This window comes from Pan paniscus, chromosome 10, assembly GCF_029289425.2.
Source record: "Pan paniscus chromosome 10, NHGRI_mPanPan1-v2.0_pri, whole genome shotgun sequence".
NCBI classification, from domain to species: Eukaryota; Metazoa; Chordata; class Mammalia; order Primates; family Hominidae; genus Pan; species Pan paniscus.
The window spans coordinates 14,638,719-14,656,489 of NC_073259.2; the positions used below are offsets into that span (position 1 = coordinate 14,638,719).

General features: G+C 38.7%; 1 protein-coding gene across 1 annotated transcript in view; it reads right to left on the reverse strand.

Moving 5' to 3' along the window:
• LOC100979269 (alpha-2-macroglobulin) overlaps nt 1-6,108 on the reverse strand; it is a 48,627-nt gene extending 42,519 nt beyond the window's left edge. The window contains exons 1-5 of the mRNA XM_003804533.5: nt 5,685-6,108; nt 3,252-3,435; nt 2,269-2,428; nt 2,051-2,103; nt 201-221 (exon numbers count right to left, since the gene is read on the reverse strand). Of these exons, the coding sequence (XP_003804581.3) occupies nt 201-221; nt 2,051-2,103; nt 2,269-2,428; nt 3,252-3,435; nt 5,685-5,770 (504 nt within the window). The 5' untranslated portion in view covers nt 5,771-6,108. The remainder of the gene's footprint in view (nt 1-200; nt 222-2,050; nt 2,104-2,268; nt 2,429-3,251; nt 3,436-5,684) is intronic.
• Nucleotides 6,109-17,771: the final 11,663 nt, after the last annotated feature.

A 17,771-nucleotide genomic window follows, 5' to 3' on the forward strand; every position in this document is an offset into this window, starting at 1 on the left:
AGTTATCTACGAAAAGGGCAAATGGGGTAGTAGTAAAGGGTGAGGAGAGGAGATGAGTTATAGCCATCTAGCTCTATGGGAGTTTGAAGGCTTCTCCTTTAATGACAAGTTTCTGAGATATTGTAAAAACCTCTGAAACAAGAACATTTTCCCTATATGTATTGCTTTCCCTCTAATATGGAATGTTTCATGTTGCTTACCTGAATGTATACTAGTGGAATCTGAAAGACAAAAGAAAAAAGAAGTTTATAATTATTTTCAAATATTCTTAAATCTCATTTATAAGCAAAGCAGCTAGTATTTGCTAGCATAACAGGGTGAGTATAGTAAAAAATAATTTAATTGTACATTTAAAAATAACTAAAAGTATAATTGGATTTGTTCGTAACACAAAGAATAAATGTTTGAGGGGATGGGTACTCCATTTATTGATACAGGCATGCAATGCATGATAATAATCATTATCCATGATTGGATAATGATATGGATAATGATAATGATTATCATCCATAATCATTATTGTGCACTGCATGCCTGTATCAAAATATCTCATGTAACCCATAAATATATATACCTGCTATGTTTCCACAAAAATTAAAAACAATAAAAAGTTTTAAAAATCTAAATTAGTTTCATATAGAATAATTCCCTCTATAGTGAAATACAGAACTATTCCAGATTAAATTTTATAGAACTTTTCATTAATCTATTTTAAGCAATTAATAAATAATGTTAAGAACTTACTAGGCCTTCAGCAACAAATATACATGTAAAGTGCCATTTACTAAAAATGGATTTATTAACATGTCTTAAGTGCTTATAGCATCCTAGTGAAGATCAATCCTTTGCTATGCAATTTTACAGGTTGAAAAATAAACACTTATGTAACTATAAGTAAATATGTTCAGATGTAATCATTAAGATGGGTCATAGAATTCTTACGTAGTTCTAAGAATGAGGAGGAATGGACATATTTCATTAATAAATATTAGTTTAATAAATATTACTTTTAAAAATGAATAAACATTGATAAAGGAGCTACTATGAATGTTTATTCATTTTTAAAAACTAATCTTTATTAAGTACCTTCTCATGTGCTGTGTATCATTCTAGGTATTGAGAATATAACCACGCACAAAAGAACAATAAACATGTTTTAATGGAGCTTATGTTATAATAGAAATAGGCAGATTTTTAAAAATCAATACGTATAGAATGGTGGTAAGTGCCAATAGAAAAACAAAGCCAAGTTAGGCTGACAGAGTGATGGGTGTGGTGCCTCATTTTAGACAGAGGAGTGAAAGTAGAAGCTGGGAGACCACTTTGAAGGTTATTGTAATGATCTTATTTAGAGATGACATTGACTAGGACTAGCTTGCAGCAGTAGTTCAGATGATAAGAAATAGTCTGAATATATTTTAAGCCAACATGATTTTCCAGTGAAGTGGATGTGGGTATGAGAGAAAGAGAAACAAGAACTAGGCCATAATCTTTTGTCTTTGGAGCTAGAAGAGAAGAGTTGCCTCTTTTTGAGATAAGAAAATGTGAAGAAGTTAATTTGGGAGAGAAAAATGAAGATTTTGGGTTGATGTCTGCATTACAATAGAAAGAACTGTTTCTTATCACAGATACCAAGAGTTAGTCTTGAGGAACAAATTAATTACCCTGACTTTCCTTTATAGTGAAGATTTTGGTAGATGTGTATAGAAAAAATCTAAATCTTTAAAATGTTTTTTGAGCTTAGGTTCTTTGAGGATTTTTCTGTGTCTGCTATTGAATGTATCTTTCTAATTGTCCTAATTAAGAACCATCCGAAAAGTAAATTTAATTGTGTGACAACTGACTGAGTACCAGCACCAAGACAGAAAGAATTACCTACTTTCTTTACCTGGAATGATGTTTTAGATTAGGATCTTGTGCTGTTGTAATGCCAGAAGTTACTGTTAATGATACCAGATTCTTCCTCTCCCTGGTCTTCCCTCAGCACAAAAAACAGGTTCCCAGCCTGTTTATACAGACAATCATTTTATGTAGATAATAGAAAACTCACCAACTCGTTCAGGGGGTGAAAGTTTTCATCCATGGAGACAACACGAAATTTCACTGAAACAGAAATATTTTTCATGAGCCCCCAAACCCAAAGTAGGCCTGTAGGCTGGTAAGACAAGCTATTAAGGAACCAAGATTATAGGAACTTTGCCTGGAGAACATCCAGGGGAAGAAGATCTTTCCTTTTTGAAGTTGTCCTGTCTGTAGGCTTCTTCATACCTGTCTGCCCTGGTTTGTAGATTGATTTGTCTGTCTGGACAAAGACCAGACTGTCCTCGTTCTTAACCATCACTGTGGTCCGCTTCTTAAATTCTTGGGTTGGTCCTTTCACTTGGACAGTGAGGAACATTACCTCCTCATTGGATGAAGACTTTGGGACCTGAAATACAGGACAGATCCTGAAACCCCATTCAGCGCCCACAGGTGTCCTCCCCTATTTGCTGTTCCACTCTTCCCTGGAGATCTTGCCCTTCGTACTTAACTTCACTCCCTTGTTCTCAGCAGGGAAAGTTGGCATGGACAGGAATCACTTCTGCCATTTTACAAATGGGGAGACAGGACACAAGGTGGAGGAAAATAGATCAGTAAGAGAGGTTGTAAGTGAGATTCACACCTTCATACAGCTCACAAAAACAGTCTTGATTCAATTATACGCTGAGCTTTACCAGGTTGCTATGACATGCTAAAAGGGCATGGTCGAAGCATGTTTTAAAGGCTATGGAAAAAAACCCCGTATTTTACTGACACTAGGCTGTAAGCATCTCACATGTGGACAACTCTGAAGAGATATTGCACCTTTGCTCAGGGTAATTTCTACAATTTTTACTCTTAGAAGTAGTGTGGAGTGATGTGTTCCTGTCAGTCCACCACGGGTGGCTCATGTTGAGCCTTGGTCTAGTTTGCTTTATTAATATTTTTCCATCTTAATTTTAAGAAGTCACATTTTCTTTTTTTTTTTTTCCTTTCTGGCTAATAGGGTTTCTATTTGATTATTAAGCTGATTTTTAGTGTGCCTGTAAATATTTGTCTCCCATGGCTGGAGAGTCATGCATTGCTCCTTAATTTCTATACTTAGTTTGCTACATTTGGATTCCTTCCTGAAGTTCTTACCAACCTCCCAAAGCCTCATCTTGACAGAATACTAGATCCCTATGACCCTGAGTAAAAGAACCAAGTATATTAAGTCAAACAGCCACACTCACAGCGAAGGCGACACAGTGGAGTACGTCATTCTCCGCCTCCAGGTCAGTGAAGAGGCTCCTGTTTCCCCTGACAGACTCCAAGGAAGCACTTACAGTCACTGTCTCATTCAGGTAGCTCAGAAGGACACAGCCCTTCTCAGTGGTCTCAGTGTGGAGCAGGGAGGGGACCAGAACCATATACTGCCTGGGAATGAGACGGTTCAGTTAGAGGAAAGTGAAGGAAGAGAGGCATTGCTATCAACAGCACTTTTTTCCATCATCATAATTATCATCATCAGTTCTACACCAAGAGAAGACGTACTGATGAGCATGAAATTTGGCTGTTGAAGGCCATGCATAAGAATTATTTCCCTTTTCCCTCACATGCCATGGCAGTGAACATTTTACTTGAGGTAGGTCTTAAACAGATTAAAACTTGTAGGCATGCTTCACTTTAAGGAACAATTTGTGAACATCTGAATTCAAATAAAAATATGTAGTTACATTTGTTCATGTTGTAAAATCTATTTTTACCTTCAAGTTGCTGTAAAAAGTAAGCAAGCTCTCAGTCATACGGACATTACAAAAACTAATCAAATTATAGAATTTTCATTAAAATATATATACACACATACATACATACACACATTCAGCAGCCCTATGAAAATTGTATGGTAAGCACTCGCTTCCACTCCACAGATATGGAATCTGAGCCTCAAAGAAAGTGAGCCATTACTTCGCAGTCTCGGTTGTGGTAAGCAGTTAATAAGGTCTTAAGAGTGTTACCTAACCCTGGATGTTTGCATTTTAAATATTTGCCTTTCAGCTCATGATTAGACAATGGCTCCATCCAAAAATGGTCCTCTGGTGATGGACTTTAGACCTTGGTAACTCATGTGCAGTACAGAAACTTTCTCAGTACCCTGACATGTAATTTAAGATCAACCCTGTAGTTTTTATACATTTTTGCTCATGGAACTCCTAAAATAATTTTTGGACTCTGTGCACTCCTTACGTATTTTCAAGTAAACATATTTTTATCAAGATTTTAAGTAATAGCAAAAGATATTATTTTTGATGATATTTTAAATTAATACTTCGATTACTTTTACAATTTTCTCATGGAATAATAAACACTGTAGTATAAGATACCTACTATCACTATTTAAAAGTACATTAAAAAATTCTTTTAATGGTCTGATATTTAATATCTGTCTCTTCTTTTTTCCTTTTTGAATTTGAATTTCCATGCCAATTACCATATAGAAATTTATCCTAAATTTTTGTATTTCAAAAAATTTTGTGAATTAGTCTTACTTCTTTATTGCCAAGCATCTATACATATACGTATGTATACTTATGTTCACATATATACATATATGATGTATACATATACATAAATACATATATATGTAACATATGTGGGTAGGTAAATTTAACTTTAACTCCTCTTTTAAATAGAATGTGACCATAAATTTATAAATATTAAACATTTCCTTTTGATTGAGCTATGTTCAAAAATACTTGTATATAACTGATCAAAACAAAATAAATACATTACAAAGTATGATTCATACATATTAGATATAAAATTAAAATACGTTTGAAACACATCTTTAATGAGAATGATGAGCTGTTTCTCCCCCCTGTGAATTTATGTATCCATGGATGAATAGTCCTTATTGCAAGAATTAAACAAGGTCTAACATTAATTCTGTTACTATTTTTGTTTTGTGTAGATATAAGTGCTAAGAAGCATGGTTCACATAAAAGTAAATAAATGGCAGGTAAAACAATTGCATCATTGTTACCACTTCTTGCAACTTCTGCATTACATGCTAAAAATCACCTAGTACTCTGTTATCAAGAATCCCTTCTCATCACTCATCAGCTGGTATTTCCTTCAGTTTCTCCTTCAGTTGTGTTGAAACAAAGAATTCATCACCACCTCATCTGCAAAAAGATTTCTCTTCTGACATTAGAGTCCCTTGCTTTTTCAGTATCAACACCAGTATTTCAAATTGTTCCTTTATTTGGCACTCTACAGATTTTTATACTCCAGGGCACTGTTCCATGTTTGGTTGTGGGAGAGAATTGTCTTTATTTTTATAAAATAGAAAATGGACCCTTAAGAAAGAGGAAGTAAGAAAAGATAAATAGCGTGGTCTCAAGTAGATCAATATGAATGTGAATATCTAAAATTTATTCTTTTAAAAAGCTAAAAATTTCTGACACCCCTTAGGAAGGCTTTGCATATTAGAGCTTCAGAGAGTTGGGGAAGAATGATTAAAAGTAAGCAAGTAATGAGTAAACTAGATTTATAAAATCTGGAAGGAACCTTAGAGATAAGAAGATGACAGTATCATAGGAAAGAAAAAGCAATGATATAAAGAAAAATCTGCAATAAATGAAGGACTCTAGGTTCATGCTTCATGCTCTCTGTGTGGAACTCACGGTTTTCCAGAGACTGAGGCATCTGTGGGCAGGAGGACCAAGAGGAGAAGAACCAGACTTGGATGAAGGAGTTTGTTCTTCCCCATGTTGCAGAAAGAAGGAGCTGGAGGAGACCAGACTGTATTGTACCCTACTCCCTACAATCCATCTGGTCCCAAACACTTCCCAAAGCAACTGGGCTTTATGCTGCTCTGTGTGCAAACAGGAAGTTCCACCCACACAAGATCTCTAAACAAAGTTGAGGTCTCTGAACATTCTCTGCAAAGGTCATTGATGGCCTATTTATAGTCAAGGTTAATTCCTGGCGGGCTAAATAGAATCCCTGGAGGGCTAAAACTACATTCCCATTCCCGTAAGAGCTCACTTTCACCGTACAGCAGCTAATAAGCTTTTCAACCTCTTCTCTCCCTCACTCCCCCACAACTCCTCACAACGCCTTTTATGGTGCTTCTCACATCTCTTGTATGAATAGCTGGCAAGGAAAACTACAATTTAAGCAACACTGGGCAGGCTCAAAATAGATATTTCACTACAAGTCAGTGTGGCTGCAAGTTCTCCATTAGATATGCCTAACCTAAATGTTTGAAGCCACATCAGAATTCAGTAGTCTTCTTTGAAAATGGCATGAATTAAACCAGTAGCTTTTTGACATTAGGGATATTACTGGATTGCAGATGAAGAGCCAGGCCCTGGAAGAATGATCATAGAAAAGAGTTTCCTGTTTTAAGAAAGTGAAACAAAGAAACGTGAAGTAACAGGACTTCAAAAACAAATTTTGACCTATTGTGCCTAACAAACTTCCCAATTGCCTTTACCATCGACTACACAGACTTCCTTACTGCCTTCCAAATGTGATACTCCTCTGCAAACTTTAAGTCATATAAATGATTTCATTAATCCATCCATCCACCCATGCATTTATTCATCCATCTATTCATGTAGCTATTCAGTTGCTTTGTAAGTATTTTTTGATCCTACTAGGGCTAGACATCATGCAATATTCTAGAGATAGGGTGGTCAAATAAGTATGAAAACAGGCACTTAAAGATTTTACATTCTTGTTGGGGCAAAAACAGACAGAAAAACAGACAGGAAAACAACTACTGTATAAAATACAATATAACAACTACTGTATAAAATACAATATAAAATACAATATAAAACTACTGTATAAAATACAGTAGCCAAACATATTATTGCAGAAGTTCAGGATGCTCTGGGAGCACATAAGAGGGCACATAACCCAGACCTGGAACCTTTTAAAAAAATTTTGAGGGAAAGCAAAATGTAAATTAAGCTCTGAAGTATGAGTAGTGGTTGTCTCGAAGAACAAAGAGATGAAAAGAGCTTTCTAAGCATAACGAATGACAGATGCAAAGGTCTGGGAGGGAGAAGAATCACGGCACATGCATGAAATGAAAACTATTTGGTATGGAGGAAATATTCCTTTCTGATGCTTCAAATCAGAAAGGAATTTGTCAACAATATTAAGGTATTCAGAGGAGTACTCAGTGGATTGACTTCAGGTTTGTTTCCTGGAAAGCTTGCTCTTATTGAAATTTGAAAGGGCAGCTAGAAAGAGGTGATCCAGGATGCAGGAAGACCAGATGGGAGCTGGTGTAATAATATAGGTGAAAGCTGATGGCATTTTGAACTATGGAATTTGTGGTGGTATTGAAAAGAGCTTGCAGATTTATATCATATTTAAGAGGTAATTATAGTGCTCAGTGAATATATGAATGTGAGGAATAAAGGAAAATGTGTCTTTCCATTTTCCTGGCTCGTCACTGAGTGAATTGTGTTGCCTTTAGCTGGGTGAGTGAAACAGAAGAAACACGGATTGGTGGGAGCAGAAGGAGGACAGAAGGGCTGAGGGTTGGGAAGATGGAGTAAGTGCTTGTGGGATATTCACGTATTAATATTCACAGGAGTTTGACATTTGAATCTTGAGCTTACAGCAGTGTGGTCTACTAGAAATAGAATGTGATCGCCCTGTGTAATTTTAAATTTTAAATTTTCTAGTGACCACATAAAGAGAAACATTAAATTAATTTTAATAGTGTATTTTATTTAATCCAATATATCCAAAACATGATCATCTCAACATTTAGCCAATATAAAATTGTTAATGATACCTTAAAGACTTTTTTTTCATAATTTGTTTTCGCAAGCTGGTGTGAATTTTATACTTACAACATAGATCAATTTAGGCTAGCCATACTTCAAGTGGCCAATATTAGACACAATATAGGTAATAGTTTTCAGATTATGGTGTTAGCATCTAAGTGGGTTGTAACATCATGTCCTGTGAGTCATGACCAGGATTTTAAAAAATGAAAGAGAATATAATAAAAAATACAGTGTATCAGACAGAATAAGTGAGAATAGTGATTTGGGAAACATCTGTTTCATATACATGCAGCAGAGGCTGGTGGTTGTTTCCTGTTACCACTTCTCCAATTCTGCTTTAATAATAGAACTCCCGATCCTTTGCTGGGTGCAGACTGCCTAGTTGACTTCTATTTTTTCAACCCACTCCCTTGAAGCTGGGTATGGCATATGACTAAGTTCTGGTGACTGGAGGGCAAGTGGAAGTGATACATGCAACTTGCAGTTCATGACTTAAAAAAGGAAGGGTACAGTTCTGCGCTTCCCCTTTCTTCCTTGCCCAGGCTGGAATGTGGACATGCTGACTGTAGTGATAGGTACTGCTGTAGCTCATCAGATGGAAGCCATGTGTTAAGGAAGGCAGAACCACAAGCCAGGCACAGCCTGAGCCCTTGAGTCATCAAAAGTCTACGCCAGTTGGGACCTTTATGTGACAGAGAAATGCATTCTCTTAGTTAAGCCATTGTATTTTGAGGTCTGTTACAGCATTAAAATCTATATCCTAACCTTATTTTTCTTTGTCACTATTTCTATCTCAATCATCTGTATCCTTTACTGTAAGTGTCCTAGGTCACAATTGTGAAAATGTGATTACAGTGTTACAGTGGGAACTGCTTATTGAACATGTACAAAATCCCTTATTTTTGGTTAAAGTTAATGCAGTCTGAATGCCACTAGTTTGATGAGATCTGCTGTACTTATAGAGACTATGGATTTATCAGTTTATTGGGCAAGCTGATGCCATGGAAATGGATGATAATACCCAGGTAGAAGATGTTGATGAAAAGAGAAAAAGAGCCCAAGACAGAGTTACAGGGAATGCTCTTGTCTAGGCAATGGGCAGGAGCACCCAAGTGGAGCAAGAAGGGCCAATTAGAGAGGAAGAAACACAGGCAGGAGAGTGTGAGGTCTCTGAGTCCCATGGAAGGGACCGCTTTAGTAAGAGAATAGTCAATAGAAGATTGCTACTAGACCAGAATGATCATGACTTTATACCAAGGCATCAATGTTAATAGCACACATTTTTAAAAATTATTACAAATGATGGTATAATTTTATAATGTATTGATTCATAATGTAACATAATTTAAATGGTTTCTAAGACGCTAGAAATAAGTGAGCATTTACTTGGATTAATGACTTAAAATAGGAGGGATTAATGTTAATAGCATTCATTTGATGCCTCATGATAAATTACAAAGATGATCTGTAAAGGTTGTCATTGATAAGATAATTCCTGGCTACCCATGTCAAGTGCCGCTGTGAAATCAAATAATTGATTGATTTTTTTTTTCTGCTGGGTTTAAGGACAAGGACATTGGGATTCAGCTGTTTCAGTGCCGGTGTGGGGCAGAAGCTTGCTGAGGGGGATGGGGAATGTGAGGAACTAGAGCCAGTTTGGCAGTTTGTCTGAAGGGGAGAAAAACAACAGGGCAGTACCTGATGGAGATGCCAGGGTGAAAGGAATATTTCTTTAGGTGGAAATAAACTTGAATAAATTTGAATGAAATATTGCTTCTAAAAATGCTGAGTGGGAGGTACAAATGACAGGGGAGAAGTTGAGCTTTTTGGAGTGAGAAGGAATGATCCCAGAGGGAGGTCTCTGAAGGATGCATGCAGCAGATGTATTAAGAATGTGGGTGGAGGAATGATCCTTAATGGGAGAGATGTCACATTCATTATAATCACAGATAAAAAGGAAAGTATTACTAAAATCGCCTTTCGCCACGACAGAGCCTCCTATCCTTTAGGAGAGGGAAAACGAGCTTGAGAGAAAAAATAACTGGACCAGTTAGTTGCCAGGACACCTGAGCCCTACTTCTAACTTAGCTGTGTGGTCCTGGGTAACTCAGTTAACTGCTCTGAGCCTCAGCTTTCATGCCAATAGTGGGGCAATAATATCTGTGGTCTCACCTTCATGGGGTAGTTTCATACAAGATGCTAGGTGTAACACAGCTTTGACATTCTGATCCTTACTATACCAGTGTAAATTAATCTTTATAGTTTGAATGCTAATGGCTGAGGATGACATCTATTTCATCTCTGTTCTGGGTTTCGCTATAGGAACAGCATCCATCAGTGTTTCCAGGAAAAATCACCAATTGGGTTACCTGAGTAGCAAGTTCTTGACAGAAAAGGGAGCGCACAATTTGAACAAGTTCTATACAGTTTTGAAGTATTTAGCAAATACTGCTAGAAAGCTGAGGTAACGGGGTAGAGCAGAAAAAAAGGAAGGGAAAAAGTTAGTCCATGGAAAAGAAAGTAGAAGAGCAAAATACAGGAAAACACATAACAGTAAGAACAAACAAGGAATATTTGGGAAATGAGAGAAATTAGGATTAGGAGGTAGGTGGGCCTTAACAAAAATAAATAGAATCAAATTTTCTCCTTGTATTGCTATAGTGCTTCCCAGGAACTGAATATAACTTATTTAATTGTACCAATTGTACAGTTAGCACACATTGTCCTTGAAAAGAGAACACTTAAGCTTCCCATAGTCCTGACAGTGACGATAATGACAGTTTCATCTGGTTACATATTAACTAGTATCAAAAACAAGCTCAGTAGGTGGCATAACCATATTCACCCTATTAGAGGGTGTACTGGCTTTGTCTTTGACGAAGTATCTTGGGCAAAATCTGCAGTGAAGGAAATATATATCTACAGAGATGTACTCAGTGATCAAAGAGCGGAGTTTTTCTCATTGTGCTATCCCACTAACGTGTGTGTGTGTGTGTGTGTGTGTGTGTGTGTGTGTATATATTTTTTTTCAGAGCCCAGGCTGGAGTACAGTGGTTAGATCATAGCTCAGTGCAGCCTTGAACTCCTAGGCTCAAGTGATCCTCCCATCTCAGCCTCCCAAATAGCTAAGACTACAGGTGCACTCCACCACGCCCCGCTAATTTTTTTCTTAAGCTTTTTATAGAGACAGGGTCCTACTATGTTGCTCAGGCTAGCCTCAAAGTCCTGGCCTCAAGGGATCTTCCTATCTCGGCCCCGCAAAGTGTTAGGGTTACAGGCATGAACCATCATACCCGGACTTTCTGCTTTTTAATGAGAAAAAATATTTGAATATACAAAGATAAAAGCACATCCTCAGGTTGTTTTCATTCTAATATGCTTCCATCATTTCTCAAAATTATCAAAAAGCACTTTGGGAGACTGAGGCAGGTGGATCATGAGGTCAAGAGATTGAGACCATCCTGGCCAACATGGTGAAACCCCGTCTCTACTTAAACTACAAAAATTAGCTGGGTGTGGTGGCGTGCGCCTGTAGTCCCAGCTGCACGGGAGACTGATGCATGAGAATCGCTTAAACCCGGGAGGCAGAGGTTGCAGTGAGCTGAGATCACACCACTGCACTCCAGCCTGGCAACAGAGCGAGCCTCTGTCTCGAAACAAACAAACAAAAAAACAAAAACAAAAAGAAAGAAAGAAAGCGTTTTATCTTTTTAATCAGGATACACTTGGTCCTTTAGGTTTCTAAAGAGGACTGATTTCCACACATAATCCATTTTATTAGATCCTATGTTTGCTACAGAGGAATTAGTGTTTGGACTAAAACAATTTACTACAAACAATAGAATTCAATGGCTGTCCTAACATATTTATACTTTGGGGCATGCCGAAGTATTTTTGTATAATGAATCTGTCCCCATTGTGAATTTGCTATGTATATACATTTCAAATTTATAGATACTATCTCATCAACTTTCTAAAATGCCAACTTACCTTCTCACTAGCAATGCTTATGTGTATGTATTTTCCCAGCACTCATTTAAAATTTTACCAATCTGATGGGGAGGGGAGCATGATCTATTTTGTCTTTTCTTTTTCAAGTTCATGATTACTGGTGATGTTCAGCATCATTGTCACTTGTAGGAACCCTGTTGCTTATAATTTATCTTTGTTTAACTTTCTTTTTGTTTATACTGTATCTTTATTTTCTGATTAAGAAGTCCTTCTGCATATGCATACTGAAATTGTAAAAATATTATCCTGCATTTTTTCCTACATTAAGTATTTGTGTTTAGATTTTAATCTTCATCTGCAGTTTATTTTGGAATAGGAAGCAAGGTGGGGGAAATGTTACAGGATTACTTTTCCTTTGATGAACAGAAAATAAGTGTATGCGTGTTTGTGTGTGGTTGTGCACAAGGTTGGTTCATGACCCTTAACCATAGGAGCCCCTTTGTTCACTGTAGTGCTCATGTTCGCTGTGGAACTTTCCAGTGTCAGAACTTTCATTTTAGAGAGTTCTACTTAGTTTGGGAGCAAACACTGGGGTTAAATTTTAAAAGTAGGAAAGATAAAGTTGTTTGCCAACTTTACTTAATTACTCAGATGATGCTGATGATAATGAGGCTAACAACAATAGCTACAACAGTAACAGGTAATGACAGCTAGCAATTATGTAGTACTTACTATATAAATGGGCTAAGACAAGTTCTAAGAGATTTAGATGTTCCAATTTTTGTTATGCTAAAAGATTATTTTGCTAATAGTTGAACTGTCGGTCCCTAAACCCACAATTTACAGTAATATTATAAAAATTTATTAAAAAGTAATTATGGAATATATTGTATAAGGTATTATTGAAAGTTCTCAAGTTTTAAATAGTGTAGCTTTCATAATTCATTTATTTTCAAAGCAAGTTATACATACGTACTCTCATTATTTAATTTAAAGTAATGCAGTATAATTTGAAGGCTAAATTACAAGTTATTTATAAAGAAAAGGGTATAAAAAGGCATGGTATTTAAGATGTAAGTATCAAACTGGTTTTTGACTTTTGGCAGTAATTATAAATAACTATTTATTAATTAGACATCATAATGTAACTTTTTCCATGTAATTAAAGAAGTGGTATAGACTGCTAACATATTTTAACTTTTATTAGAAAATAAAACATGTTAATTTTTATTAGATAAAATAATTTGAATATATCTTGTTACTGGTACAAATATTTTAGGACATAATTTTATAAATGAATTTTAAGTGACCTTATTTAATCTTGTATATAGTAGTTCCCCTTATCCGAGGGGCATATGTTCCAAGATCCCCAGTAGACACCTGAAACCACAGATAGTACCTAACCCTATATATACGATGTTTTTTCCTATACATACATACTTAGGATGAAGTTTAATTTATAAATTAGGCTTAGTAAGAGATTAACAAAACTGATAATAGAAGAACAATTATAACAATATGCCAACATCCCTACTCTTGAGCTTTGGGACCATTATTAAGTAAAATAAGGATTATTTGAACATAAGCCCTGCAGTATTGAGATAGCTACTAAGTGACTGGGGTGGGGGTTAGGGGGAATAACAGCAGCATATACAGCATGGATACGCTGGAGAAAGGAATGATTCATATCCCGGGTGTCAAGATTTTATCACACCACTCAGAATGGCACACAATTGAAAATTTATGAATCGTTTATTTCTGGAATTTTCCATTCAATATTTTTGGACCCTGGATGACCAAGGGTAACTGAAACCACAGAAAGTGAAGCTGCAGATAAGAGAGAACTAATATACTATCTTTCTTGCATAAAGCACATCAGCAATACTAATTGACTACATTTCTAGTTTCAGTTTCTTCCTTGTTTGTGAAGCAATTAGAGTATTTTCCTAGATCCTTTACATTATCCCTTAAACTTTATAGTAATTTCCTCTATGCCTAATTCAATGGCTTTTTTTTTTTCCGCGGAAAATGCAAGATGAGCCTAGAATATCTTATCCTACCAAACAGAAAGGATGCTGCCAAAGACTATTAGGGTTATGTCGAAAGGACTCAGCTGCCGCCCTTAACCCATTTCCTATTTAGAAAAAAAAAGTGCAGCTCCCTGCCAGCATTCATTTAATTTTAGTAAACACATTCTTTGAGGCTGAAGCAAATCTAACTAATTTTCAATGTGAAAATAAAATATAAAAGCTGTTCTTGGAGTTATTTCTAAACAGAACTTGTCTCTAATCCTAGTGTAACAGACATGTATGTGATGTTACCTTAGGATCAGAGACAAGAGGGTTCTCGGGGCAAACGGGAAATTCATTAAGATGTTTCCACTTGCCAAAGATGGGATACCATTGATGGTAGCCGCTGCTGCCATAATGTTGGCTGCAGTGGAGCCGGTGGGAGCTCCGTCCCTTCTGAGTTGGGGCCAGAGCTCCCCGGTGCCGCTGCAGCTGCCCAAACCGAGGCTGCAGACCCCGGCCTCCTGCTCTATGGAGCAGGTAGGAGCCCCGCCCAAACTGTGGCTGTGGATCTGCGCCTCCCTGTGCTCTTGGAAGGGGCTGGGAGCAGGCAAGATCTACACTCCCCGTGCGGCTGCAGCACCCCGACCAGTGGCTGCAGACCTGGGCCTACTGCTCCACTGAGCCGGAGAGAGCCCGGGACAAGCGGGAGCCCTGCCCATTCCCAGTTGGCTGCGCGGGAGATCCCCTGGTGCAGCTGCGGCACCCTCACAGGTGCAGGTCCAGGCATCTCTGCAGCCTGCACCCTCGAGAGCCGGGAAGACCCTCCCCTTCTCTCGACCCTGCAGGCTCAGGGGTGTCTGCTCCCATTGCCTGGCCTTTCTCCTCTCCCAGAGCCTGCTCCAATCTTGGGGCTGAGCCCAGGGGCCATGAATGGCAGCGGGAGGCAGACAGACTCCTGGGCAGAAGGGGGCAGGTCCCCTGTAAGACCCCACCTTCAGGCCAGGGAGGACCTGAAGGTTGGGAGCCCGGCAGTCAGTCCCTAGGACTTGCGGTGCCTCCTTTGGCCTGCCTATGGCTGCCCATGGATCAGTCAGCAGGCATTTCCTCCACCCCATAAAAGCCTCGGGCTCAGGCAGAGCAAGAGAGAGGATGGAGGGACAGGAAGACCAGTTGCAGAGAGAAGCTGCCCTCTCTGCTAATAGCAGGAGACGATGGGACAACCAGCTGCACAGAGGAACTACCCTCTCTGCTGAGAGCTTCAGAGACCTGCAGAGACGTCGGGACTACAGTGCAGAGAGGAGCAAGGAGCACCCGCTCCAGGGCCTCCTCTCTGCTGAGAGCAGTAGATGTTGGGAAGACCTGCCTACAGAGAGGAGCTACCCACTGTGGGTCTCCTCTGAGCTGTTCTAAAACTTAGTAAAGCTCATCTTCGTCTTGTCCTTCACATGTCTGGGTACCTCATTCTTATTGTGCACCCTACACTTGTTCGTGTACCTCATTCTTCCTGTCATTCTTCCTGGATGCAGGACAAGAGCTTGTCGCCAGCCACAGAAGTTTCTGGCCAGAAAATGGACACCTCAAAGCACTAGGTAATACCTTGAGTTTAAGAAATACAGAAAATACAATGAACTTAAGCTCATTAAATATATTTAAATTCATGAGTTAATGATATATTTTTTAATCTAATTGATCACATTATTTTCAATTGACGAAAAATTATGTAGACATTGTGTGCAACATGTCATTCTGAAATATTATACATTGCAGAATGGCTTCAATGGCATTTTTAACGTATTCCTCTCCATGGACTCTTTCCAAAGACTTTTAATCTAGGTTTTAGATAAAAACTGAGTTTTAAAATAGTGCGTGTATATATATTTTTTGTTTGTTTGTTTGTTTGTTTTTTGAGATGGAATCTTGCTCTAACGCCCAGGCTGGAGTGCAGTGGCACAATCTTGGCTCACTGCAACCTCCACCTCCCAGGTTCAAGTGATTCTCCTGCCTCAGCCTCCCAAGTAGCTGGGACAACAGGTGCTCACCACCATGCCCGGCTAATTTTTGTATTTTTAGTAGAGACGGGGTTTCACCATATTGGGCAGGCTGGTCTCAAACTCCTGAACTTGTGATCCACCCACCTCGGCCTCCCAAAGTGCTGGGATTACAGGCGTGAGCCACTGTGCCTGGCCATGTTTATATTTTATAAGTTCGTGTACTTTATTCCTCAAGTTTGTAATTACAATAATGCAACTGGCATAACAGAATATACCACAATCATACAGGGTGAGCATATAACTCAACTGTTAGGAGCAAAAGTATGTAGAAATATTAGAGATTATTATTAATCACAGTATTTAATATTGTACTAGTTTCATTTTCTGAAGTGGAGAATGTTATTTTATCCGGTGAATCTCTTAAGACCTAGCATTTTTACTATAACTCATTTGAATGTTATATAAAATATATTCTCTTGAAACTTTATTTCAAAACAGTAACAACTTTAGATTTCATATTTAGGACACAATGTGTATGAAGCAACTTTTCAAGTGACACAGGACTTTTTGAGAGGAAAACTTGAGTTTGCTGTTTCTTCTGTGGCTCATTTTATAAACCAAGTGAGAGGTCCTGGTAGAGGCTTAATTTTTTTCAGAAGAATGCCTAACTTACCTGCTGCCCATCTGATTTCTAAATATGGAACTATTTGACATAGCAAGTAAGAATACAGGGACTCCAGGTCTTTCAGTGGGCTGCTATCTAGCCCCCATCCAAAGCTTGACTAACAGAGGTGATGTGTATAAAATACCAGACTGCTCCAAGCCTAGAAGTTTCTTTTAAGTATGGGTGCTCCCTCCCTGTTCTTGTCTCCATCGTGGAATACAATGGACTGCAATCTGACTTTCAGCTGATCACTGCCTGAAACTTCTGTGCATAGTTCTCTGCCTGGGATTCTGCTCTCACCAGTGAGGATGCCTTAATTTTTTCTTTTACTCACCTGTCCATTTAGTCTGTATATCATCACTAGACAATGCTGAAGTGTATTAGACTTTGCTAAAAGGGTTAGAGTAATTAATTACGGAAAACATTATAACACGAGGGAAAATACAGAGCTATATGGTAAATATACCTTGTCCCGCAGTCTATGAGTAAAAGCTCTAGATACTACATTCTTTCTAGGCAGTCTGTCATGGACACACTCAGCTCCTAATCTCAGTTCCTTGTTCTCACCTTCTTCCTATCCCTTTATTAAAGCACCTCATTCTTCTCTTCTCTGCTATCTTTCCCACAAACTTTTGAGAATGTCTGTCCAGTCCTCCTAGGAATTGATTCATCTCTCCACAGCAGTACATTTTTCCTGTCTGGGTTGTTCTGTCTAGAATAATGCCAGGGAACGGCCTTTGGTAGGACACCCAGTGGTGGGCTTGGTTAGCTTTCTGGGGAATATGGACTGTGCTTTAAATTCTGTGGCAGTCCGTGGTGAGTTTAGGAGCTTGAAGCCTGGTTCCCTCTTAAGTTCTCCTCACCAGTGGTTTTGGTGTTTTATCAGCCCTTTTTTGGGTTCCCTCATAGCACAAAATCCACTCATAGCACAAAAATTCTTATAATTGGTAATAATGCAATTAAAATTTCCGATTCCTCCTGCCGATTGCAGCTCCTTGGACCGTTCTCTGCCTCACCCTAACTTCCTGCAGCTTTCGCCAGTCATTGGCCACTTAGTCTTTTGGGGGCTGGGCAGCGGCTCCGTGCACTTTGGGGTCGGGGGCGGCTTCCTAGAGCCCAGCATCCACTGGGGCTCCGAAGCCGTAGCCTGTCTGTGTCCTCCACCCACTTTGTGCCCTCATCCTCCTCCGGGGCTATGGCAGCGGCGATGCCAGCGTCCTCTGCAGGTCCGACAGGCTGCTGACGGGCACCAAGATCACCACGCAGAACATCCACGACCACTTGGTTCCTACCTGGACAAGGTGCGGGCTCTGGAGGAGGCCGGGTGAGCTGAAGGTGA